This window comes from Pristiophorus japonicus, chromosome 24 (assembly GCF_044704955.1).
Source record: "Pristiophorus japonicus isolate sPriJap1 chromosome 24, sPriJap1.hap1, whole genome shotgun sequence".
NCBI classification, from domain to species: Eukaryota; Metazoa; Chordata; class Chondrichthyes; family Pristiophoridae; genus Pristiophorus; species Pristiophorus japonicus.
The window spans coordinates 25,299,826-25,326,705 of NC_092000.1; the positions used below are offsets into that span (position 1 = coordinate 25,299,826).

The 26,880-nt window shown below is 48.8% G+C and overlaps 1 protein-coding gene across 1 annotated transcript in view; it reads left to right on the forward strand.

The window, feature by feature from the left end:
- Nucleotides 1-1,044: 1,044 nt before the first annotated feature.
- The window catches only part of LOC139237849 (adhesion G protein-coupled receptor L1-like), a 454,570-nt gene continuing 428,734 nt past the window's right edge, over nt 1,045-26,880 (forward strand). The window contains exons 1-3 of the mRNA XM_070867073.1: nt 1,045-1,273; nt 1,685-1,901; nt 7,692-7,837. Coding sequence (XP_070723174.1) covers nt 1,045-1,273; nt 1,685-1,901; nt 7,692-7,837 — 592 coding nt within the window. The remainder of the gene's footprint in view (nt 1,274-1,684; nt 1,902-7,691; nt 7,838-26,880) is intronic.

The following is a 26,880-nucleotide window of genomic DNA, read 5'->3' on the forward strand; positions in this document are numbered from 1 at the left end:
TTCCACATTCTCGCCACTCTCTGGGTAAAGAGGTTTCTTCTGAATTCCCGATTGGATTATATTTATGGCCTCTGGACTCTTCCACAAGTGAAAACATTTTCTCTACATTTACTCTATCGAACTCTTTCATAAGCAGAGAGGATGTCTCCCCTCGTGGAGGAATCTAGAACTAGGGGGCATAGTCTCAGAATAAGGGGCCGCCCATTTAAAACGGAGATGAGGAGGAATTTCTTCTCTCAGAGGGTCGTGAAACTTTGGAATTCTGTACCCACAGAGAGCTGTGGAGGCTGGGTCATTGAATATATTTAAGGTGGAGATCGACAGATTTTTGAACGATAAGGGAATAAAGGGTTATGGGGAGAGGGCAGGGAAGTGTAATTGAGGCCAAGATCAGATCAGCCATGATCTTATTGAATGGCGGAGCAGGCTCGAGGGGCCGAATGGCCTACTCCTGTTCTTTTGTTCTTATAATCGTAAAGACCTCTATCAGGTCACTCGTCAGCCTTCTATTTTCTAAGAGCCCCAGCCTGTTTAGCCTTACGTGATACATCCTGAGAAGATACAGCATATAACCTCTCAGTTATGGTATCACCCTCGTGAATATTATTTGCACCCTCTCCAGTGCCTCTGTATAACATGGAGACCAGAACTGTTCACAGTAACTCTAAATGGGGTCCAATCAAGGTTCTATACAAGCTTAACGTAACTGCTTTTCAGTTCTATCTCTCTGGCGTTGCTGCTTGTAGTGATTTGTGTACCTGTACTCCCAGATCCCTCTACTTCTCTCCCCCAAATTTAGATTTATTATCCAGGCTGTTTCGTGACTGTACTGAGGAGGGGGGGGCGGAGGAGGTGTCAGATCTTTGGAGGAGGCCCCGAATCAGGGCGTCTAAAACGCAACCTTTCTTTGCCATATCGCCATGGTGACAGTGCCTCGTTCCATTTTTTTTCTATGCTGCCGTTGCGACTTGAAATCTTTTTGTTAATATTTGAATGATGTGAAATTACTCGACGTGAAACGAGGGATCAGGAGCTCGCACACATATGGCAACACCACGGGAGCCCTCCATTCAAGCAGAAAATCAGCCTAAACTGCACTCTGCAGGGCATCAGGCATTGTTTAGAGCCAGCCAGCCAGGGCTTTCCACCCACGCTCATTCTGGCCACCACTTAGCCCAGAGGGTCATCTCCCTGATGTCAGGACAAAGTCCTGCTAAGTTCCGCTCCTTGTGGCATCTCCTGGCAGTGTCCAATGAGTGTGGAGCCGTGTTTGGTACGATAATGACCTGTCTCTGCCTTTATATAGCACCATATTTGGCTCCCCTCCCCGATCTTAAGTAATTTTTTTTGTCTTTGTCTCCAATGGCAGCTGGTAATTATCCCGCCATTCAAACCCTATCGAGACTAATTTTTTCCTAACTTCTGCCATTACCATCTTCAGTCGGCCCATCATCCCCTTTGTCTCTCTAATCTCTCCTACCTTCCACCCTACCACAGACCTTCCCTTTTGTTCTTTCCTCTCCTCCCCCTTTCAGTGCTCCTGAAGAATCTGTTCATTTCGAACCCTCTCCAGTTCTGACGAAGGGTCATTGACCCGAAACGTTAACTCTGTTTCTCTCTCTCTCCACAGAGAGATGCTGCCTGACCCGCTGAGCATTTCCAGCGTTTTCTGTTTTCGTTTCAGATTCCAGCCCCCGCGGTATTTTGCTTCTGCGCTGCCTCTCCCGGAGCGGTGTCCTCAATATTACCATTTCCGAGCCCAGGGTGCCTTTCGTACTACTCTGCCCGAGACACCAGGGGGCTCGTCTGATTCATCATCGCCTGTGCTCGCTGACTTACGTTGGCTCCCGCTCCGGCATCGCCACGATTTTAAGGTTCTCATCCTTGTTTTCAAATCCCTGGTATCTCTGTCACCTCCTCCTGCCCTCCAAGCCTCCGCGATCTCTACACCCCTCTGACTCCACCCTCTTGGGTATCCTTGATTTGAGCCGCTCCACCATTGGTGGCCGTGCCTTCTGTTGCCTGGGCCCCAAGCCCTGCCTTAAACCTCTCTGCCTCGCCACCTCTCTCCTCCTTTAAGACGCTTCCTCACCTGCCCTAATATCACCTTACGTAGGTCGATAACGTCGCTGTGAAGCGCCATTACTATGTTAAAGATGCTATATAAATGCAGGTTGTTGTAAATTGGGGACGCGAAACAGGCGCAAACCAGTTCTGTTGAAGTTATTGGCATTGACTGTCGGGCAGAGTATATCACAGGCGACTCATGTCCCTCATGTTAATGAGGCTGACACGATTCAAGTCTTCCCAAAGTGTGACGGATTTCAACAACAACAACAACTTGTATTTATATAGCGCCTTTAACACAGTGAAATGTCCGAAGGCGCTTCACGGGAATATTATCAGATTTAAAATAAAACAATTTGACACCAAGCCGCACAAGTAGAAATTAGCGCAGGTCAAAAGGTAGGTTTTAAGGAGCGTCTTGAAGGAGGAAAGAGAGGTGGAGAGGTTTAGGAAGGGAGTTGCAGAGCTTGGGGCCCAGGCAACAGAAAGGAACGGCCACCAATGGTTGAGCGATTATAATCAGGGATGCTCAGGAGGGCAGAATTAGAGGAGCGCAGACATCTCGGGGGGTTGTGGGGCTGGAGGAGATTACAGAGATAGGGAGGGGCGAGGCCATGGAGGGATTTGTAAACAAGGATGAGAATTTTGAAATCGAGGCGTTGCTTAACCGGGAGCCAATGTAGGTCAGCGAGCACAGGGGGTGATGGGTGAGCAGGACTTGGTGCGAGTTAGGACACGGGCAGCCGAGTTTTGGATCAAGATGGAAAAGGACTGAATTTAACCATCACTTCACAGTTTGTGGGATGCACACAAACGTGGAAAATAATTAATTGGCAGCAAATGAACGTGACTCTATGGTGGCTTGTCCAGACTCGGGTTTTGGTCGAGTTGCTGATGAACTATTGACATAGCCCGAGCGCTATGGCAGACAGCTCATTCTATCCGTGTACTGAGCGTGATTGATGTAACGGAGACTTTTATTCAGATGATTCGCGATCACTTGGCAACCCACATGCAGCGATTTTTAATTCTTTGACAGAATCTTTTCTTTTGGTCTCTGGTTTTCACTGATAGTTGTCTGATGGGTAAAGTTACACCTCTCACAGACCTCACCCAGTTCGGCTTTGTTCCCGGGTAGGTTCGGAGCATCCTCTGCTGCCCCGCTCTCTCGCTCTCTCTCCGACATGAGGGCCCTGTGTCTGGTTACACTGCTCTGGCTCCTTCGATAACCCTCACCACTTTCTCCGGCCAATCCTATTGGTGCCTCAAGGGTTTTCTGCTGCCATTTCACACAGTGGTATGGCTGACACGACATCACTCTGAGTGGGGGAGGGGCTCTGTCACTACGAGTGGGGGAGGGGCCCTGTCTCTCCGAGTGGGGGAGGGGCTCAGTCACTCCGAGGGGGGAGGCGCCCTGTCACTCCGAGTGGGTGAGGGGCCCTGTCACTCTGAGTGGGGGAGGGGCCCTGTCTCTCCGTGGGGGAGGAGCTTGGTTGAGTGGGGGAGAGGCTCAGTCTCTCCGTGGGGGAGAGGCTCGGTTAGTCCGAGTGGGGGAGGAGCTCGGTCACTCTGAGTGGGGGAGGGGCTCGGTCAGTCCGAGTGGGGGAGGGGCTTGGTCACTCCGAGTATGGGAACGCATAACATTGATTTAGTTGAAGCACGATGATTGAACGCACATAGAGGCAGGGATATAATTATTCATGTGCATCACTCCAGCATTAAAACCCTAATCTACTCGCAGTCAAATTAGTTGCAGAGGGAACTCTTAATCATCTGAAAGAAGTGAAAAATCCAAATGGTTTTATTGTGTAAGTGCAATTTAATTGCTTGTTCCCTAGTTTGGGACACGCAGCAGATAATTTCCTCTGTGTGATGACTTGATGCAGCTCAGTAATTTCAGAGGCAGAAGGTGTTGTGTAAGCTCGCCAAGATGGAAATAGGAGGAGTGCAGCGAGGAAGGGGAGATGTTCCCCTTTGAGTCCAGTAGCTGCCCTTGCATAGTTCCATACTGGTCGCGACCTTGACTTGGACGTTCCTACTTCATGTGTTCGGTTTCGCCGATCTGCTTGAGAGACCGTCCATAACACAACTCTCAGTTATGTTGCCTCTTATCATGCTACATTTGGCTCAGAGGCAGGAAGCAAAGAGTAATGGTTGACGGGTGTTTTTGTGACTGGAAGGCTGTATCCAGTGGGATTCAGCAGGGCTCAGTGCTAAGTCCCTTGCTTTTTGTGGGACATATCAATGATTAAGACTTGAATGTAGTGGGTATGATTAAGAAGTTTTCAGTTGTTACTAAAATCGGCCGTGTGGTTGATAATAAAGAAGAAAGCTGTGACTGCAGGAAGATATCGATGGCCTGGTCAGGTGGGCAGAGCAGTGGCAAATGGAATTCAATCAGGCCAAGTGTGAGGTAATGCATTTGAGGAGAGCTAACAAGGCAAGGGAATTCACATTAAATGGTAGGACACTGAGACATGTTGAGGAACAAAGGGACCTTGGAGTGCAGGTCCACAGATCCCTGAAGATCGCAGAGCAGGTCGATAAGGCAGATAAGAAGGCATACGGAATGCTTGCCTCGTTTGGCCAAGGCATAGAATACAAGAGCAAGGAGATTATGCTTGAACTGTAGAAAATTATATAAAATTCTGACGGGATTGGACAGGTTAGATGCAGGAAGAATGTTTCCGATGTTGGGAAAGTCCAGAACCAGGGGTCACAGTCTAAGGATAAGGGGTAAGCCATTTAGAGCCGAGATGAGGAGAAACTTCTTCACTCAGAGAATTGTGAACCTGTGGAATTCTCTACCACAGAAAGTTGTTGAGGCCAGTTCGTTAGATATATTCAAAAGGGAGTTAGATGCGGCCCTTACAGCTAAAGGGATCAAGGGGTATGGAGAGAAAGCAGGAATGGGGTACTGAAGTTGCATGATCATATTGAATGGTGGTGCAGGCTCGAGGGGCCAAATGGCTTACTCCTGCACCTATTTTCTATGTTTTTAAACACTAGTTAGGCCACAGCTAGAGTACTGCGTGCAGTTCTGGTCACCACATTACAGGGAAGATGTGATTGCACTCGAGAGGGTACAGAGGAGATTTACGAGGATGTTGGCAGCACTGGAGAATTTTAGCTATGAGGAAAGATTGGATAGGCTGGGGTTGTTTTCTTAGGAACAAAGGAGGCTGAGGGGGGACCTTATTGAGGTGTAAAAAATTATGAGGGGCCTAGATCATCATCATAGACGGTCCCTCAAAATGAGGATGACTTGCTTCCATGCCAAAAAAGGATGAGTTCACAGGTGTTTCAATGAAGGACCCGAACTACATTCTCAAGGGTGGAAGATGCCTGTGCGTGGATTTTTTTAACGTGGGGTGGCCGTTGCACACCAGCCACCACACGGGCTTGACAGAGCTAGGTCTTGGTCCAGTGGCAAGGGTTAACCAGGACGACTGGAGACCAGCTCTGCTGCACGGACCTAGTGTGCACACATATCACACATAGGCATAGGGGCCTAGTTAGAGTGGATAAGAAGGACCTATTTCCCTCAGCAGAGCAGTCAACAACCAGGGGGCATAGATTTAAAGTAATTGGTAGAAGGTTTAAGAGGGGATATGAGAGGAACTTTCTTCACCCACAGGGTGGTGGGGGTGTGGAACTCACTGCCTGAAAGGGTGGTAGAGGCAAAAACCCTCACCACATTTAAAAAGTGCCTGGATATGCACTTGAAATCCCGTAACCTACAGGACTACGGACCAAGAGCTGGAAAGTGGGATTAGGCTGGATAGCTCTTTGTCGGCCGGCACGGACACGATGGGACGAGATGGCCTCCTTCGCTGCTGTAAATTTCCATGATTCTATGATTCACACAATGGGCCTGAAATCAGGCTCTCCACGGGCATGTACGAAGTACGTACCTGCACGTGGGAACCCGGAACGTTCCAGATTTCGGTATCCGAAGTGAGTGCGCCTAAACCCGGAACTGGCCATCTGTCAAGAAATCTCTCGACAGATCCATCGTCTCCGGAAGAAAAGGGCCTCCGCGGGCGGAGGGTTGGGATATTTGCCCAGCCATTGTCCTTCAAACTCTTACCACTGAAAAAAGCAGGTGTTACACTCGATAAAAGTAGACCTAAGACTTTTAATGTACAGAAAAATAATTTAAACATTTTAAAATCCTGTTAAATAAGATAAGTTTATTTTTAGACCCTTTAAAATATGTAAATTTATTTTTCAAGAAATTAAATTTTTGTTTTAAATAATTAATGAAAATTCTATTCTTATTAATTTGAAATATGAGATGGTTTTCTTTAAGTGATTTTCAGTGTTTCTGCATTTCAGGGGTTAGGCCCATTCATCAGGAAGGCCAGGAATGGGATCTTGGCCTTTATTGCAAAGGGGATGGAGTATAAAAGCAGGGAAGTCTTGCTACAGTTATACAGGGTATTGGTGAGGCCACACCTGGAATACTGCGTGCAGTTTTGGTTTCCGTATTTACGAAAGGATATACTTGCTTTGGAGGCAGTTCAGAGAAGGTTCACTCGGTTGATTCCGGAGATGAGGGGGTTGACTTATGAGGACAGGTTGAGTAGGTTGGGCCTCTACTCATTGGAATTCAGAAGAATGAGAGGTGACCTTATCGAAACGTATAAGATTATGAGGCGGCTTGACATGGTGGATACAGAGAGCTTGAGGGCATGATCTTAGAATAAGGGGCCACCCATTTAAAACTGAGATGAGGAGGAATTTCTTCTCTTAGAGGGTTGTAAATCTGTGAAATTCGCTGCCTCAGAGAGCTGTGGAAGCTGGGACATTGAATAAATTTATGATAGAAATAGACAGTTTCTTAAACGATAAGGGAATAAGGGGTTATGGGGAGCGGGCGGGGAAGTGGAGCTGAGTCCATGATCAGATCAGCCATGATCTTATTGAATGGTGGAGCAGGCTCGAGGGGCCGTATGGCCTACTCCTGCTCCTATTTCTTGTGTTCTTTTGGCTGCTCTGTGCATACGGAATCACCATAACTATGAATGGGGATCCTCCGACTCTGATAGATTGGGCCGACCCACGTGATCCCAGTGATGCGTAGGAAGCGCATATGCTCCTGGGATACGTGTGCGTCTACGCAGGACATCACGTGGAGACCCCAGGATCACAAGCCTCCGAACCTGCGGGACCACTAGGTACTTTCGTAGAAATCTTTGCGGTCGGAGGCATTGGCCCGGGTGAAGCCTCCGACCGCAACTTCTGGGCCATTGAGTTACTTTCTGACTGTCCTCCAGGCAAATGCAGCAGCCATTCTGTGCTGTGCAAACAGCAGTGAGACGAGAGGCCAGCTGATCCGTGCAGCAGTGCTGATTGAGGGAGGAATGTTGATCAGGTTTGTGGGGCAATCTCCCCCGCTCTTCTTCGAACTGTTCCATGGGAACTTTAATGTCCACCAGGGCCGGGAGGCCTCGGTTTAAATAAGAACATAAGAACATTAAGAAATAGGAGCAGGAGTCGGCCACACGGCCCCTCGAGCATGCTCCGCCATTTAACACGATCATAGCTGATCCGATCATGGACTCAGCTCCACTTCGCTGCCCGCTCCCCATAACCCTTAATTCCCTTATTGGTATCTGCAGCACGGCTGAGTGTCAGGGCTGGAGACTACAGATGGCCTTGCAGGACGCCCTCGATCAGGTCTGGGCCTGGAAGGCCCGGCTGTCGACTGCACCACCTCAGGCTGGGCGGCAGCAGTCTGGGCTGGCTGGATCACAGGCAGCAACAAGTTCGATGGCGGAGTGGCAGTGAGAGAGGACAGCAGGTTCCTGCTCCAAGGACCCACTGCCACTCCCCCGAGGCACCGCCTCAGCATTCCTATCAATCTGCTGGAGCACAGCTTGGTGGCCTGCTGTGACACCATGAGATCCCCAGTGGATTGTGGTAGGAGCCAGCGACAGTGGCAGCAGTCAGAGCTTACGTGGCATCCAGCTGAGACTGCAAGGTGAGGGCAGGAATGGAGCAAGGAATGCAGGCAGTATCAAGAGCTGGAACGTTCGAAAGGCTTGTGGTGTGAGGGGGAAGTGGGATGAGAGAAGGAAAGGGGATGAAACATAGAAACATAGAAAATAGGTGCAGGAGTAGGCCATTCGGTCCTTCGAGCCTGCACCACCATTCAATAAGATCATGGCTGATCATGCAACTTCAGTACCCCATTCCTGCTTTCTCTCCATACCCCTTGATCCCTTTAGCCATAAGGGCCACATCTAACTTCCTTTTGAATATATCTAACGAACTGGCCTCAACAACTTTCTGTGGTAGAGAATTCCACAGGTTCACCACTCTCTGGGTGAAGAAGTTTCTCTTCATCTCGGTCCTAAATGGCTTACCCCTTATCCTTAGACTGTGACCCCTGGTTCTGGACTTCCCCAACATCGGGAACATTCTTCCTGCATCTAACCTGTCCAATCCCGTCAGAATTTTATATGTTTCTATCAGATCCCCTCTCATTCTTCTAAATTCCAGTGAATATAAGCCAAGTCGATCCAGTCTTTCTTCATATGTCAGTCCCGCCATCCCGGGAACCAGCCTGGTGAACCTTCGCTGCACTCCCTCAATAGCAAGAATGTCCTTCCTCAGATTAGGAGACCAAAACTGCACACAATATTCCAGGTGTGGCCTCACCAAGGCCCTGTACAACTGTTGTTGCCCCCAAGAGAGTCAACATCACCGATGGCCACTGTCACCCACCCACTGTCACCCAACACTCGCTCCTCCAGGTCTGCAAGGTGCTGATTCTGCACATCACCACCCGCCCCCCTCGTGCCCCACCCACCCCCACCATCCCGGTTCTCTGCTGCTCCCTCCTATAGTGGGCCATCTTGGCCTGCAAGAGAAATGAATGTGTGAGTAAGAGTGCAGGTATGTATTTGGGAGATGTGCGTGCCATAGTTGAATAGCTGTGATTGTCGGCAAGGCATGAGATATGGATGTGAGTATTAGTAGGTGTAGATGCTTGGTGGGTGAGTGATGGGGGTGTGATGCTTTGTACAGTGTGCACTGACAACAGGACCTGTTGAAGCATGAACTGACCATGACCACTCGAGTGAGGTTGCAGAACTGCTGCCGGCAACTGTGTCAGGCTCCGGACGACCACACTGCTGGCCAAGACTCCTTGGGCCACTTCCCTTCTGCATTGACCTGAAGCCCTAGGGCAATGGCCTTCTTCCAGTGGCCGGGAACAGCACGGCCCTCCTTCGCTCCACTCCCATGACCAATGCCTGGTCGCTGAAATGGTGAGCTCGCTCCCTGGGAGTGGCATCAGCCATGAGCACGATCAGATTGAGTTGCTTGCAGGTCACCCTCACAGCCAGCAATGCTGGTAATGAGGATCTGTGCAGTGATGCAACCTCTCCTTTCAGAGCTGGATGGAGCCAGTGTAAAAGATCATTCCCGATTACATGCACCTGAAATTCATTATCGCTCTGCTGGCAGAGACCCTGTAGTGCCCCAGTGAGGTCATTAGCACTTGATTTGGTTCTGCAGTTCTTTCTTGGAGGGCCAACAGCCAATTTACCAGAAGCTCAGAATCATTAGCACTTGGCACTACTGATTGAATATTTCAAAAATTAACATCTCAGATGGGAAACTATCAAATTTCTAGCCCGATTTTTGTTGGACAAGGATATTGATATATGGAGCTAAGGCAGGTAAATGGGGAGTGGAGATGCAGATCAGCTATGATCTAATTGAATACCGGAGCAGGCTCAAGGGGCTGAATGGCTGACTCCTGTTCCTACCTTCCTGTACCCTATCATACCATACTTAGCTATATTGTACCAGACCCTTCAATGCTATTCCAAATCAATCCATACCACACCATACCTCGCCATACTGTAGTACAACAGCAACTTACGTTTATATAGCGACTTTAATGTATGAAAATGTTTCAAGGCGCTTCACAGGAGGGTTCTCAAACAAGATTTGACACCAAGCTGCGTAAAGAGATATTAGGACAGCCGAGAAAAGTTTGTTTAAAGAGATATGTTTTAAGGAGCAACTTAAAGGAGGAGAGAGAGGCTAGAGATGTTTAGGAAGGGAATTTCAGAGCTGAGGACCCAGGCAGTGAGTTGGCTGGTTGCCAATGGTGGGGCGAAGGCATTCAAGGATGGACAAGAGACCAGAATTGGAAGAGCGCAAAAATCTCGGGGGTTGTAGGGCTGGAGGAGATTACAGAGATAGGGAGGGGGGCAAGGCCATGGAGGGATAGGAAAGCCTAAACCAACATGCCGAGCTATTCCGTATGCTACTATATATCACACCTTGGTCAGACCCAATCTACATAACTGCATTAAATCTCAGCTGAGGCATCCGCCCCCTTTAGCACCTCAGGAAGGCTACATCTGGGGGAAAATTCTGCATTGCCAGGCGCTGAAATCTTGCCCCTCCCCAGAAATTTGGATTACCGCCCCCCCGGAAGGAAGTGGACACTAAACCAAGCTCCGCACTTCCTTCCTGGGGCGCTAAGGGCCGGACGCCTCAGCAGCAATGCACACTGGGCCGCGCAGCGCTGCCGTGTCCGAGGGGTCCCTCCCTCCCTTAAAGGGACAGGCCCCTCGCTGCCAACTCTGCAAAGTAAAGAGGGACCGACCTGGGCCACCAGTGGGTGGGGCGGCCATTTGATTAGCTCAAGCAGATGGCCGGGCTGAGCGACTGCGGCCAGGACACGCCCCCCCCCCTCCCCCCCGCCCCCACCGCGAAGAAACCAGATCAGCACAGTTTTTTAAATTTGCTTACTTGGCCGCCTCGCCTTTAACCGTCGCCCCGGTAACGGCCGGCCGCACGACCCGCACCCCCACCGCTGTCGGTGTTTACACCCAGCGCTACCGCGGGGGGTGGGGCGGGTGAGTGAGTGAATATGGGGATCGGGGCCGGGGCGCTAACGGGGCGACGCGCTCGGTGATGATGTCACAAACGTTGGGGAGAGGGGGGCGGGAGTTGGGGGGGGGGGAGGGTGGAGATCAGGGGTGTAAAGCCCGTAGCGCCACCGCTGAACTCCCGCCCAATATGGCGGAAGGCGTTTTCAGCGGTAACCCATTTGCAACTGAAGGCACAAATGAGTCGAATTTCTGGCCCAATTGGCCTTGAAGGGGTTGCAGCTCAGAATCACACCAACAACAACAACTTATATTTACATAGCACCTTTAAGCTGAGAGGACAGATTGGCTTGGCTGGTATTCCCTTGAGTGGAGAAGATTGAGGGGTGATCTGTTGAGGTGTTGAACGAATTCGATTCAGAGAAACTATTTGCACTGATGGAGGAATCAAGGACGAGGGGACATCAGGTTAAAATTGGAGCGAGGCCATTTAGGAGGGCCAATCAGGGTGTACTTATTCACACAAAGCGGAGGAGAATTCTGGCATTGTGTTGCCAGGAAGGCCGACAGAAGCTTCGGCTCACTCTCATCCTTCACTTTAATCTCATATTTAAACTATCTTGTTTAAAATGAAGACCGTGTTCCTTCTCTCATTGTAAATCCTGGAAAGGTCAGCTTGTCGGAGTGCTGACCGAATGTTTCATCAATTAAAATGAATTGAAAGTGGCCAGGAACCTTCGCAGCATGATTACCCCACTGATTCACCACAGTGGTGGGTCTTTAATCTTCGCCTGTGACTCGGGCAATTTGAAAGACAGTGCCTCCTGTGCGGAGCTAAAAGCTGGAGTCCAGGTTGGTCGGTGCATTGTTGCATTTCTCCTCGTGACCTCTCTCACAGCCCCAGCCTAGATACCGGCAGATTGACAAATCGAGGTCTGCGGTTAACAGCTCCTTCTGATGGAACGGGGCGCAAATTCTCAGCTGCAGGAAGGATTCTTAATTTATTGATCTCAACCAGGCTGATGTTTTGTTAACTCTGCCTGCTGCCAAGCCCTAACCTACAAATTTATGCTGGGTCTGGTACCAGTATAAAAGCAAAGAACCTCCGCCCATATGTGACTCTATTCCTCCCCGCCCCGACCTTATGTTAAAAAAAATTTCTCTCTGAACGTAAGAAATAGGAACAGGAGTAGGCCATACGGCCCCTCGAGCCTACTCCGCCATTCGATAAGATCATGGCTGATCATGGACTCAGCTCCACTTCCCCACCCACTCCCCATAACCCCTTATTCCCTCATCGGTTAAGAAACTGTCTATCTCTGTCTTAAATTTATTCAATGACCCAGCCTCCACAGCTGTCTGAGGCAGCGAATTCCACAGATTTACAACACTCTGAGAGAAGAAATTCCTCCTCATCTCAGTTTTAAATGGGCAGCCCGTTATTCTAAGATTATGCCCCCGAGTCCTAGTCTCCCCTATCAGTGGAAACATCCTCTCTGTATCCACCTTGTCAAGCCCCCTCATAATCTGATACGTTTTGATAAGATCATCTCTCATTCTTCTGAATTCCATTGAGTAGAGGCCCAATCTACTCAACCTTTCCTCATAAGTCAACCCCCTCATCTCCGGAATCAACCGAGTGAACCTTCTTTGAACTGCCTCCAAAGTAAGTATATCCTTTCATAAATTTGGAAAACAAAACTGCACGTAGTTTTCCAGGTGTGGCCTCACCAATACCCTGTACAGTTGTAGCAAGACTTCCCTGCTTTTATACTCCATCCCCTTTGCAATAAAGACCAAGATACCATTGGCCTTCCTGATCACTTGCTGTACCTGTATACTATCCTTTTGTGTTTCATGCACAAGTACCCCCACTGAAGCACTTTGCAATCTTTCGCCATTTAAATAATAACTTGCTCTTTGATTTTTTCTGCCAAAGTGCATGACTTCACACTTTCCAACATTATACTCCATCTGCCAAATTTTTGCCCACTCACTTAGCCTGTCTATGTCCTTTTGCAGATTTTTTGTGTCCTCCTCACACATTGCTTTTCCTCCCATCTTTGTATCATCAGCAAACTTGGCTACGTTACACTCAGTCCCTTCTTCCAAGTCGTTAATATAGATTGTAAATAGTTGGGGTCCCAGCACTGATCCCTGCGGCACCCCACTAGTTACTGGTTGCCAACCAGAGAATGAACCATTTATCCCGAATCTCTGTTTACTGTTAGTTAGCCAATCCTCTATCCATGCTAATATATTACCCCCAACCCCGTGAACTTTTATCTTGCACAGTAACTTTTTATGTGGCACCTTGTCAAATGCCTTCTGGAAGTCCAAAAACACCACATCCACTGGTTCCCCTTTATCCACCCTGTTTGTTACATCCTCAAAGAATTCCAGCAAATTTGTCAAACATGACTTCTCCTTCATAAATCCATGCTGACCCTGCCTGACCGAATTTTGCTTTTCCAAATGTCCTGCTACTGCTTCTTTAATAGTGGACTCCAACATTTTCCCAACCACAGATGTTAGGCTAACTAGTCTATAGTCTCCAATGGCAGCCGGTAATTATCCTGCCATTCACACTCTATCTCGACTCACCTTTTTCTAACTTCTGCCATTACCATTTCAAGTCAGCCCATCTAACTTTTTGTTTCTCTAATCTCTCCTGTCTTCCACCCTATCACAGACCTTCTCTTTTGTTCTTTCCTCCCCTCCCCCTTTCAGTGCTCCGTAAGAATCTGTTCATTTCGAACACTCTCCAGTTCTGACGAAGGGTCATCGACCCGAAACGTTAACTCTGCTTCCTCTCTTCACAGACCCGCTGAAATTTCCAGCATTTTCTGTAATTATATCAGATTCCAGCATCCGCAGCATTTTGATTTTGTATAAGAATAAAGACGTCTTACTGCAATGACATAGGGCCCCGGTGGGACCATACCTAGAATATTGTATACAGTTTTGGTCTCCTTACCTAAGGAAGGATATACTTGCCATTGAAGCTCACCAGACTGATTCCTGGGATGGGGGGATTATCCTATCATAGGTAGCCTCTCGGAATCGAGGAAGACTTGCTTCCACTCCTGAAGTGAGTTCTTTGGTGGTTGAACAGTCCAATACGAGAGCCACAGACCCTGTCACAGGTGGGACAGATAGCCGTTGAGGGAAGGGGTGGGTGGGACTGGTTTGCCGCACGCTCTTTCCGTTGCCTGCGCTTGATTTCTGCATGCTCTCGCGTTGAGACAGGAGGTGCTCAGCGCCCTCCCGGATGCACTTCCTCCACTTCGGGCGGACTTTGACCAGGGACTCCCAGGTATCAGTGGGGATGTTGCACTTTATCAGGGAGAATTTGAGGGTGTCCTTGTAGTGTTTCCGCTGCCCACCCTTTGGCTCGTTTGCCGTGAAGGAACTCCGAGTAGAGCTCTTGCTTTGGGAGTCTCGTGTCTGGCATGCGGACTATGTGGCGAAGCTGATCGAGTGTGGTCAGTGCTTCAATGCTGGGGATGTTGGCCTGGATGAGGAGGCTGATGTTGGTGCGTCTGTCCTCCCAGGGGATTTGCAGGTTCTTGCGGAGACATCGTTGGTGATAGTTCTCCAGCAACTTGAGATGTCTACTGTACATGGTCCATGTCTCTGAGCCATACAGGAGGGCGGGTATTACTACGGCCCTGTAGACCATGAGCTTGGTTGCAGTTTTGGCAGCCTAGTCTTCAAACACTCTTTTCCTCAGGCGGCCAACGGCTGCACTGGTGCACTGGAGCCAGTGTTGGATCTCGTCGTCGATGCCTGCTCTTGTTGATAGGAGGATCCTGAGATATGGGAAGTGGTCCACGGTGTCCAGGGCCGCGACGCACCTATGAGGAGCTATTGAGCAGACTAGGCCGATATTGTATATGGCTTAGAAGAATGAGAGGTGATCTCATTGAAACATACACAATTCTTACAGGGCTTGACAGGGTAGATGCAGGGAGGATGTTTCCTCTGGCTGGGGAGTCTAGAACCAGGGGTCACACAGTCTCAGAATAAGGGGTCGGCCATTTAGGGCTGAGATGAAGAGAAACTTCTTCACTCAGAGGGTGGTGAATCTTTAGAGTATATTCAAAACGGAGATCGATAGATTTTTGAATATTAAGGGAATCAAGGGATATGGGGACAGTGCAGGAAAGTGAAGTTGAGGTAGAAGATCAGCCATGATCTCATTGAATGGCGGGGCAGGCTCGAGGGGCCGAGTGGCCTACTCCTAATTCTTATGTTTTTATGTGTTTATACCTTACCATACCACATCAAAATATACCATTTCCTATCCAGCAATTCCATGTCAAACCATACTTCACATTACCCTGCCTGCAATACTCTCCTGCCTCATATTTTATTGGATTCCTTTGCTGATCTTGACCAGCATAGGGTTAGAAAGAAAGAAAGACCTACATTTATATAATGCTTTACAGTACTTACCGACAGTGCAGCATTCCCTCAGCACTGCGAGTGTCAGCCTAGATTTATGTGCTCAAGTTCCTGGAGTGGGACTTCAACCCAAGGCCTTCTGACTCAGAGGCGAGTGTGCTGCCCACTGAGCCACAGCTGACACTTATGGGCTGGTATGGCGTGAACATGCATCTGTGGTTGGTTCCTGTCCAAAAAAAGAGGGCGTTAATATGTCAATGTCTGTTCAATGCTGTACCATCAGTAGCAATCTTGAGGCAGCACCTTGATTTTCTAATTCTTATCCTTGTTTTCAAATCTCTCCATGACCTCGCCCCCTCCCTATCTCTGTCATCTCCTTCAGCCCTCCAACGCCCCGAGGTGTCTGCGCTCCTCCAATTCTGGCCTCTTGAGCATCCCCGATTTTAAATGCTCCACCATCGGTGGCCATGCCTTCTGTTGCCTGGGCCCCAAGCTCTGGAACTCCTTCCCTAAACCTCTCCGTCTCTCTACCTCTCTTTCCTCCTACAACACGCTCCTTAAAACCTGATCCCTTTCCTAATGTACGCGGCTCGGTGTTGAAATCTGGTTGCTAACGCTCCTTGTGAAGCGCCTTGGGACCTTTCACTACGCTGAAGGTGCTCTATGAATGCAAGTTGTTGTTGTAGTTCACCGCAGGCTGGGTAATGCGCCACGGTCCAGCAGTTGCAAGCAATGTTCCCCCTCGTTGTGTTTTCTGGGCGCGCGGTCCATTTATCGGGCGCTGCGGCCCGTTCAACGTTTCACACGTGCGCGGATTTTCACGTTTGGAAAGCCGGTTCCGGGCTGTGCGCCACACAGGTTAGAGGGAAAGTTTGTGCAAGGTCATTGGGACAAGCACTCAAAGTGAGTGACATCTTGCAGGTCATTTTGGGGCAAGAGGCTGTGGGTCGGCTATGTGACCAGGACAGGGACATGATTCTCACGTGGTATTTACAGCACAGCAACAGGCCCATGAAGCCCAACAAGTTCATGTCCCACAAGAGTTTATACCCCACTTTCGACCGGAGCCTCTGATTGTGGGCTTGTGATTGTGCATTGTTGACATCACGTTGCTGTTTGTGGGAGCTTGCTGTGCGTAAATTGGCTGCCGCGTTTCCCACATTACAACAGTGACTGCACTCCAAAAAAGTACTTCATTGGCTGTAAAGCGCTTTGGGACATCCGGTGGTCGTGAAAGGCGCTATATAACATAGAAGCATAGAAACATAGAAAATAGGAGCAGGAGTAGGCCATTCGGCCCCTCGAGCCTGCACCGCCATTTAATATGATCATGGCTGATCCTCTATCTCAACACCATATTCCCGCTTTTTCCCCATACCCTTTGATAGCTTTTGTTTCTAGAAATCTATCTATCTCCCTCTTAAATATATTCAGTGACTTGGCCTCCACAGCCTTCTGTGGTAGAGAATTCCACAGGTTCACCACCCTCTGAGTGAAGAAATTTCTCCTCGTCTCAGTCCTAAATTTCCTACCCCGTATCCTGAGACTGTGACCCCTTGTTCTAGACTTCCCAGCCAGGGGAAACATCCTCCCCACATCCAGTCTATCCAACCCCGTCAGAATTTTATACGTTTCAATGAGATCCCCTCTCATTCTTCTAAACTCCAGTGAATACAGGCCCAATCCACCCAATCTCTCCTCATACGACAGTCCAGCCACCCCAGGAATCAGTCTGGTGAACCTTCGCTGCACTCCCTCTATGGCAAGTATATCCTTTCTTCGATAAGGAGACCAAAACTGCACACAATACTCCAGGTGCAGTCTCACCAAGGCCCTGTATAACTGTAGCAAGACATCCTTGCTCCTGTACTCAAATCCTCTTGCAATGAAGGCCAACGTACCATTTGCCTTCCTAACTGCTTGCTGCACCTGCATGTTTGCTTTCAATGACTGGTGTACAAGGACACCCAGGTCCCTCTGTACATCGACACTTCCCAAGCCATCACCATTTAAATAATACTTTGTCCTCGTGTTCGACTGTTAAATTTCCCCCCAGTAGTATTTAAGACGGAAAATGTTGGAAATGCACAATAGGGCATCTGCAAGACAAAAGATAGGCCCTGAATTTGCGGTCGGAGGCTTCCCGTGGGGAAGTACCTGGGGTCTTCTAAACTCTAGTGAATACAGGCCCAGTATTTTTTGTGGACTGGGCTACCAGCTGTTAGCTGACCAGTTGCTCAGATACAAGGAGATGCAACCTCCGTTGTAGCATCTCACCCTGTAAGAGGGGAGTAACCACGTTTACAGATATAGAGAGTGAATGGTATAGAGAGCAGGGGAAGTACCCTTGCTGTTTGGACATTTTGAAATCAGTTACATCAGTAATTTGCCTGTTTCATTTCAAATGAATGCTGGTTATAGCCTGAGTCTCGGTCTGATGCAGGCTATATTCATAGAATCAGACAGCACAAAGACCTGAAAATTTATCCTTCTCAAGTATTTATCCAATTCGCTTTTTGAAAATTACTATTGAATCTGCTTCCACCGGCCTTTCAGGCAACGCGTTCCAGATCATAACTGGTTTGTGTAGAAAAAAATTCTCCTCGTCTCCCATCTGGTTCTTTTGCCAGTTATCTTAAATCTGAGTCCTTCAGCCAACCCTCCCGCAAGTACCTCCTTATTTATTCTATCAAAACCCCCTCATAATCTTGAGCACCTCCATTAAATCTCCCCTTAACCTTCTCTGCTCCAAGGAGAACAACCCCAGCTTCTCCAGTCTCTCCGCTTAACCGAAATGTTGCAAAGATGGATGGGAAAGCAAATTGTGAGGACTCAAAAAATCTGCAAAGGGATATAGACAGGCTAAGTGAGCGGGCAAAAACTTGGCAGATGGAGAATAATGTGGGAAAATGTGAGGTCATCCACTTTGGCAGGAAAAATAGAAAAGCAAATTATAATTTAAATGGAGAAAAATTGCAAAGTGCTGCAGTACGGAGGGACCTGGGGGTCCTTGTGCATGAAACACAAAGAGTTAGTATGCAGGTACAGCAAGTAATCAGGAAGGCCAATGGAATGTTGGCCTTTATTGCAAGGGGGGATAGAGTATAAAAGCAGAGAAGTCCTGCTACAACTGTACAGGGTATTGGTGAGGCCACACCTGGAGTACTGCGTACAGTCATGGCACAATCATACACGCTACGGTCCATTAACTTGCTACAACCAGGATCCAGTCTTGGTTTGTGTGGTCTTGTAGGTTAGGGTGTTATAATGATATTGCTCGGTCGTTGGAGAAATATCACCAACGATGTCTCCGCAAGATCCTGCAAATCCCCTGGGAGGACAGACACACCAACATCAGTGTTCTCGTCCAGGCTAACATCCCCAGTATTGAAGTACTGACCACACTCGATCAGCTCTGTTGGGCAGGCCACATGGTCTGTGGCTATTCTATTGGGAAGTTCTGCGTACTCTGTGCCTCCCGATTTGCAACGCTGCGAGTATTATCTGAGGGAGCCTCCGATTGAAGCGCTGGAATCGTGGCTTTTCTCCGTTCACTGAGTGAACGGGAAGGTTCAGTGCGGGTTTATTTTAGTGACAAAAGATTCAGTCGAAGCCCCCCTCTCCGCCCCCCACCGCCCCCCCGATTCTCGCCTCACTCCTCCCTTTCATCAGCAGACGACGTTAATTAGCACATTTGGCTAGCGGAGAGACGGTGGTACAGCTCGTCCTCAAACACTGGATAAAAATGTCAATGCAAATAAGATTTAGCACAGCACAGTGTAGAAAGGGAGTGGGTATAAGGGTGAGATCAGAGCCAGGAATCAGGCCAGCAAATCTCACAGTCCAGAATCTACAGAAATCTCAAACATCAGCCTTTGGGAGTGTTACAGTGAGGGGTATATCAGTGTTACAGTAAGGGGTATGGGGTATATCAGAGAGTGTTACAGTGAGGGGTGTGGGGTATATCAGTGTTACAGTAAGGGGTATGGGGTATATCAGAGAGTGTTACAGTGAGAGGTGTGGGGTATATCAGTGTTACAGTAAGGGGTGTGGAGTATATCAGAGTGTTACAGTGAGAGGTGGGGGTATATCAGAGAGTGAGGGTGTGGGGTATATCAGAGTGTTACAGTGAGAGGTGGGGGGTATATCAGAGAGTGAGGGTGTGGGGTATATCAGAGTGTTACAGTGAGAGGTGGGGGGTATATCAGAGAGTGAGGGGTGTGGGGTATATCAGAGTGTTACAGTGAGGGGTGTGGAGTATATCAGAGTGTTACAGTGAGAGGTGGGGGGTATATCAGAGAGTGAGGGGTGTGGGGTATATCAGAGTGTTACAGTGAGAGGTGGGGGGTATATCAGAGAGTGAGGGTGTGGGGTATATCAGAGTGTTACAGTGAGAGGTGGGGGGTATATCAGAGAGTGAGGGGTGTGGGGTATATCAGAGTGTTACAGTGAGGGGTGTGGAGTATATCAGAGTGTTACAGTGAGAGGTGGGGGGTATATCAGAGAGTGAGGGGTGTGGGGTATATCAGAGTGTTACAGTGAGAGGTGGGGGGTATATCAGAGAGTGAGGGGTGTGGGGTATATCAGAGTGTTACAGTGAGAGGTGGGGGGTATATCAGAGAGTGAAGGGTGTGGGGTATATCAGAGTGTTACAGTGAGAGGTGGGGGGTATATCAGAGAGTGAGGGGTGTGGGGTATATCAGAGTGTTACAGTGAGGGGTGTGGAGTATATCAGAGTGTTACAGTGAGAGGTGGGGGGTATATCAGAGAGTGAGGGTGTGGGGTATATCAGAGTGTTACAGTGAGAGGTGGGGGGTATATCAGAGAGTGAGGATGTGGGTAGGTTGAAGTTCGGTGCTGCACTATGCTTAATATTGTACCAAGCAGTGCAACGCACTCTGCTGTTGACTCTGCAGTGTGTCCTGCCGGGGAGCTGCATGGGTTGGTGCTGTGTAGTGCTGCTTACTTTTGACAGCCCTGTTGTCAGTGAGGGAGAAAGGGAGACTAAAGGACTGATTTGCTTTTACACAGTGGAGGATTTTTGCCTTCACCTCCTGAATGGATATCTGGTGGAGCGCATCACACATTCTTTATACATCCTGTCGGGTTATCGGTCCATTGCCGTCTCTTATTCAACTCGCAGAAATCTCGCAACCCAATTCACATCCAATGAATACTTTTCGAAGCTTTGATCCATGTGCTATCGGGAAACACATTGCGATACGGCAAACAGCACTGGTGCCGGTGGAATGTTGTCACAGCACATCACACAATGCAGCACTCGTACCCGCAGCGTGCTCAAGTATCCGCCTTCTTTTATGCCCCCAGTCATAATCTGGGTTGATACTCCCAGTGCAGTCCTGAGGGAGCGCCGCACTGTCGGAGGGGCAGTCCTGAGGGAGTGCTACACTGTCGGAGGGGCAGTACTGAGGGAGTGCTACACTGTCGGAGGGGCAGTCCTGAGGGAGTGCTACACTGTCGGAGGGGCAGTACTGAGGGAGCGCCGCACTGTCGGAGGGGCAGTCCTGAGGGAGCGCCGCACTGTCGGAGGGGCAGTACTGAGGGAGTGCTGCACTGTCGGAGGGGCAGTCCTGAGGGAGTGCCACACTGTCGGAGGGGCAGTACTGAGGGAGCGCCGCACTGTCGGAGGGGCAGTACTGAGGGAGCGCCGCACTGTCGGAGGGGCAGTACTGAGGGAGCGCTGTACTACCGGAGGGGCAGTACTGAGGGAGTGCTGCAATGTCGGAGGGGCAGTACTGAGGGAGTGCCGCATTGTGGGAGGGGCAGTACTGAGGGAGCGCTGCACTGTTGGAGGGCAGTGCTGAGGGAGTGCTGAACTGTGGGAGAGGCAGTACTGAGGGAGCGCTACATTGTCGGAGGGTCGGTACTGAGGGAATGCTGCAACGTCGGAGGGGCAGTACTGAGGGAGTGCTGCATTTTCGGAGGGGCTGCCTTTCGGCTGAGATGTTAAACCGAACCCTGTCTGCTCTCTCAGGTTTAAATCAAAGATCCCGTGGCACTATTTGAAAGAAGAGCAGGGGATTTCTCCCCTGGTATCCGGGGGCCAATATTTGTCCCGCAACCAACATCGCAAAAACAGATGATCTGGTCATTGTCATGTTGCTGTGTGTGGGAGCTTGCTGTGCACAAATTGGCTGCCGCATTTCCTACATTGCAACAGTGACTACACTCCAAAAGTACTTCATTGGCTGTAAAACGCTTTGGGATGTGCTGAGGTTGTGAAAGATGCTATATAACAAGTCTTTCTCAGAGTCCTTACTCAGAGGTGGGGGAGTGTGTTACCATCTGAGCAAAGTAACATTGTGGTATATTAACAACAACAACAACTTGAATTTATATAGCACCTTTAACATAGTGAAACACCAGAAGGCGCTTCACAGGAGTATTATGAGATAAAAGATTTGACACCGAGCCGCATAAGTAGAAATTAACGCAGGTGATTTAAAGAAAAAGGGTGGGAATAACAATTCAAGAGCCCCCTGGATGTCTGGGGACTTACAAGGGAGGATAAAGGAAAAAAGGGACACTTATGTCATATACCGACAGCTAAATACTGCAGAATCTCTGGAGGAATATAGAAAGTTCAGAGGTAAAATTAAAAAGGATATTAGGAATGCTAAGAGAGAGCATGAAAAATTCTTGGCAAGTAGAATTAAGGAAAACCCTAAGATGTTCTACAAATATATTAAAAGAGGATAACTAAAGAAAGAGTAAGGCCGATTAGAGACCATGTGCGTAATCTGTGTGTGGCGGCGGAAGATGTGGGTGTGCTTCTTCAATGAATACTTTGCGTCTGTTTTCAGAGGAAAGGGGTACTGCAGACACTGCTATTGAGGAGGAGTGTGAAATTTGGGATGAAATAAACATAGTGATGGAGGAGGTATTAAATGGTTTAGCGGCTTTGAAAGTGGATAAGTCCCCAGGCCCGGATGAAATGCACCCCAGGCTGTTGAGCGAAGCAAAAAAGGAAATAGCAGAGGCCTTGACCATCATTTTCCAGTCCTCTTTGGATTCAGGCATGGTGCCGGAGGGTCGATGAGGGTAGTGCGTACGATGTAGTGTATATGGACTTCAGCAAAGGTTTTGATAAGGTCTCACATGGCAGACTGGTCACGAAGGTAAAAGCCCATGGGATCCAGGGCAAAGTGGCAAGTTGGATCCAAAATTGGCTTAGAGGTAGGAAGCAAAGGGTAATGATTGATGGATGTTTTTGTGACTGGAAGGATGTTTCCAGTGGGGTTCCGCGGGGCTCAATACTGGGTCCCTTGCTTTTTGTGGTATACAACAATGATCTAGATTTGAATATAGGGAGTATGATTAAGACGTTTTTCCCCAATTGGCCTGGGTTTTTTATCTGGTTTGTCGCCTCTCCCAGGAGATCACATGGCTCTGGGTAGGGTGTGTAAAATGTTGCGATACATGGGGTATCGCAGTTGTGTGGAGCGGACTGGTTGAGCCGGGTGCTCTTGACATGTCCGCCCTTGTTCATTGTTCATCAGTTTATATGTCACCTTCAGGGCTGCTGACCAAGGGCCGTGCGGCTCTTTGTCGGCCGGCGCGGACACAATGGGCCGAAATGGCCTCCTTCTGCGCTGTAAATTTCTATGTTTCTATGTGACCAAAAGCTTGGTCAAGAGGTAGGTTTTAAGCAGCATCTTGAAGGAGGAACGACAGACTTGCATTTATTTCACGACTGCCAGATATCTGAAAGCGCTTTACAACCTTTTGGAGTGTAGTCACTGTTATAATGTGAGAAACGCGTCAGCCAATTTGCTCCCACAACCAGCAACGTGATAATGACCAGATAAACTGTTTTTGTGATGTTGATTGAGTGATAAGTATTGGCCCAGGACACCGGGGATAACTCCCCTGCTCTTCTTCAAAATAGTGCCGTGGGATCTTTTACGTCCACCTGAGAGAGCAGACGGGGCCTCGGTTTAACGTCTCATCTGAAAGGCGGAGGAAAGAGAGTAGAGAGGTGGAGAGATTTAGGGAGGGAGTTCCAGAGCTTAGGGCCTCGGCAGCTGAAGACACGGCCACCAATAGGGATGCTCAAGAGGGCAGAATTGGAGGAGTACAGACAACTCGGGAGGTTGTGGCAATGAATGAAGGAGATTCCAGAGATAGGGAGGGGCGAGGCCCATGGAGGGATTTGAAAACTGGGATGAAAATTTTGAAATCGAGGCGTTGCTTAACTGGGAGCCAATGTCGGTCAGCGAGCACAGTTGCTATCAAATGCACCAGGAGATGAGAGTAGAGGGACAGGGAAGTGCTTTGCTCCAGATATCACGTGAGTGGGCATTTTCACTGAGGAATCCCACCATAGAAAGAGCGAAAGAATTTACACTTACCGAGCGCCTTTCACCAGCTCAGGACGCCCCAAAAGCACTGTACAGCCAATGGAGTGCTTTTTGAAGTGTAGTTGCTGTTGTGATGCAAGGAGACGCAGTCGCAGCCGTGTATAGCAAGATCCCAAAAAACAGCACAGGTAATGGCCGGGAATTATCGCGGAGCTGTTCCCGCTCTGCCGCCGTGACACTGCCTGAGGCCGTGTGGAAATGGGCCATTCAGCAACACAGCCAGCCGCAGCTCTGAGAGAATTCCCCGGCCGATCGGATTCAGTGAGCTGTGACAGCTCCCCTGCTCTTCTTCGAAATAGCGCCATGGGATTTTTCTCATCCCCCTGAGAGAGCAGACGGGGCCTCGGTTTAACGTCTCATCTGAATGACAGCACCTCCGGCAGTGCAGCACTCCCTTGCCACTGCCGGAGTGTCAGCCTAGATTGTAGGGCTGGAGTCTATGCAGTGGAACTTAGGAATATAGGTTATAAAACAGAGAATGCTGGAAGTATTCAGCAGGTCAGGCAGCATCTGTGTCAGTTCGACTCTGATTCTCGCTCCACAGACGCTTCCTGACCCGCTGAGTATTTCCAGCCTTGGCCATTTATATTTCAGATATTCAGCCTCGCAGTATTTTGCTTTTGTTACAGGAATATAGGAATAGGAGGACATTCAGACTCTCGAGCCTGTTCTACCACTCAGTTAGATCATGGCTGATCTGTATCTTAATTCCATCTTGGTTCCATATCCCTTAATACCCTTGCCCAACATAAATTTATCCCTCTCAGTTTTGACATTTTCAATTGACCCCTGGAGCCTCAGTAACTTTCTTGGGGGAGAGAGTTCCAGATTCCCACCACCCTTTGTGTGAAGAAGTGCTTCCTGACATCACCCCTGAACGGCCTGACTCTAATTTTAAGATAATGTCCCCTTGTTCTGGACTCCCCCCACCAGAGGAAATAGTTTCTCTCAACCTACCCTGTCAAAATCTTTCATCGTCTTAAACACCTCAATTAAATCACCTCTTAATCTTCTATACTCGAGGGGACACAAGCATAGTCTATGTAACAACAACAACAACTTGTACTTATATACCGCCTTTAACGTAGTGAAACGTCTGTTATGTCTGTAATGTACCTATGAATGACTCCACGAGGCAATGTGTTGTACTCAAACTGTAGTGACCTTGGTCCTTTATTCGTAACTCAAGAGTGAGGCAGCCGCACGGTGGCTTCCCATTTATACAGCCCCTGCTACCAGGGCAGGCAACCCCGGTCTCCACCAATTGCACCCTCTAGTGGTGCCAGCATAGTGTAAACCTTATTGATAATACATCAGGTAACAAATCTCCATCTCATGCAACCATACAGTGACTACACAGAGAGTATATCTATAGTCTGCATATATAACAATGTCCCAAGATACTTCACAGGAATATTATGTGATATAAATTTGACACCGAGCCACACAAGTAGAAATTAGCACAAGTGACCAAAAGTTTGGTCAAAGAGGTAGGTTTTAAGGAGTGTCTTAAATGAGGAAAAGGAGGTAGAGAGGCAGAGAGGTTTAAGGAGGGAGTTCCAGAGCTTAGGGCCCAGGCAGCTGAAGGCACAGTCACCGATGGTTGAGCGATTATAATCAGGGATACTCAAGAGGGCAGAATTTGAGTAACCTGTGATAACTTGAATTGAGTGGGTCTTGAACCCGCAACCTTCTATCTCAGAGAGGACAGTGCAACCATGGAGCCAATACCTGGGCTGCGATTTCGCCGGTGTTCAGTAGGCAGGACTGGGGGCGGGACCCCGCTGTCGACCCGCTGACCAAGCGCCTGTCCTGACTGTTGGGTGTACCAGTGCTGAGCAGACCCGACACTTGGCGTCATCAAGTGACGTCATCAGACCCGCTTCCTTTTAATTGGCCGGGAACCTCACTGGGCGGGCTGAACAGGCCCAATCAATGGAAGATCACTTCTACAGAGTGGTAGCAGCGAGGTCGGGACCCGCCACCGATCCCGGCCACACCGGATAAGAAATAGGAGCAGGAGTCGGCCATACGGCCCCTCGAGCCTGCTCCACCATTTAATATGATCATGGCTGATCCGATCATGGACTCAGCTCCACTTCCCAACCTGCTTCCCATAACCCCTTATCCCCTTATCGTTTAAGAAACTGTCTATGTCTGTCTTAAATTTATTCAATGTCCCAGCTTCCACAGCTCTCTGAGGCAGGGAATTCCACAGACTTCCAACCCTCTGAGAGAAGAAATTCCTCCTCATCTCAGTTTTAAATGGACGGCCCCTTATTCTAAGATCGTGCCCCCTAATTCTAGTCTCCCCCATCAGTGGAAACATCCTCACTGCAGCCACCTTGTCAAACCCCCTCATAATCGTATACGTCTCAGCAGCTGAAATCACGGCCCTGCTGTTCAATAGTATGCGGGCAGCAGAGATTTAGAGAGGTTGAAGTAATGGAAGGTGGAGGTGTTTAACCTGAATTGAGGAATGTCCCTTGTAGCTGTGTCGACAACCCTCAGTGCACACATGGAGAATAGCCAATGACGTTATTTTTCGCAGCCCGCGATTCAAGCACTTAATCCACAGAGGCGGGATCAGCAAGTCGATTCATAAAATGGAGGTGCTGAGAAATGGCAATGGATTTCTGGCATGACGAGAGTGCTGCTTTCTTTAAGTTGTTTAATCTAAGGTTGTTTGGAAAAGTCCAGTTATTTGCAAAGGGCAGCGAGGCATCGACAGACCCTTCCACAAAGGAACAAAAAAATTACTCTCCATTTGAAAAAAAATCTGTTCCGATACTTCACAATCTGAGAGCTGAACCGATTCTGATGAATAGGACTAAAGAAACATAGATAAATAGAAACATAGAAAATAGGAGCAGTAGTAGGCCATTCGGCCCCTCGAGTCTGCACCACCATTCAATATGATCATGGCTGATCCTCTATCTCAACACCATATTCCCGCTTTTTCCACATACCCCTTGATGCCATTTGTTCCTAGAAATCTATCTATCTCCCTCTTAAATATATTCAGTGACTTGGCCTCCACAGCCTTCTGTGGTAGAGAATTCCACAGGTTCACCATTTCTCCTCATCTCGGTCCTAAATTTCCTATCCCGTGTCCTGAGACTGTGACCCCTTGTTCTAGACTTCCCAGCCAGGGGAAACATCCTCCC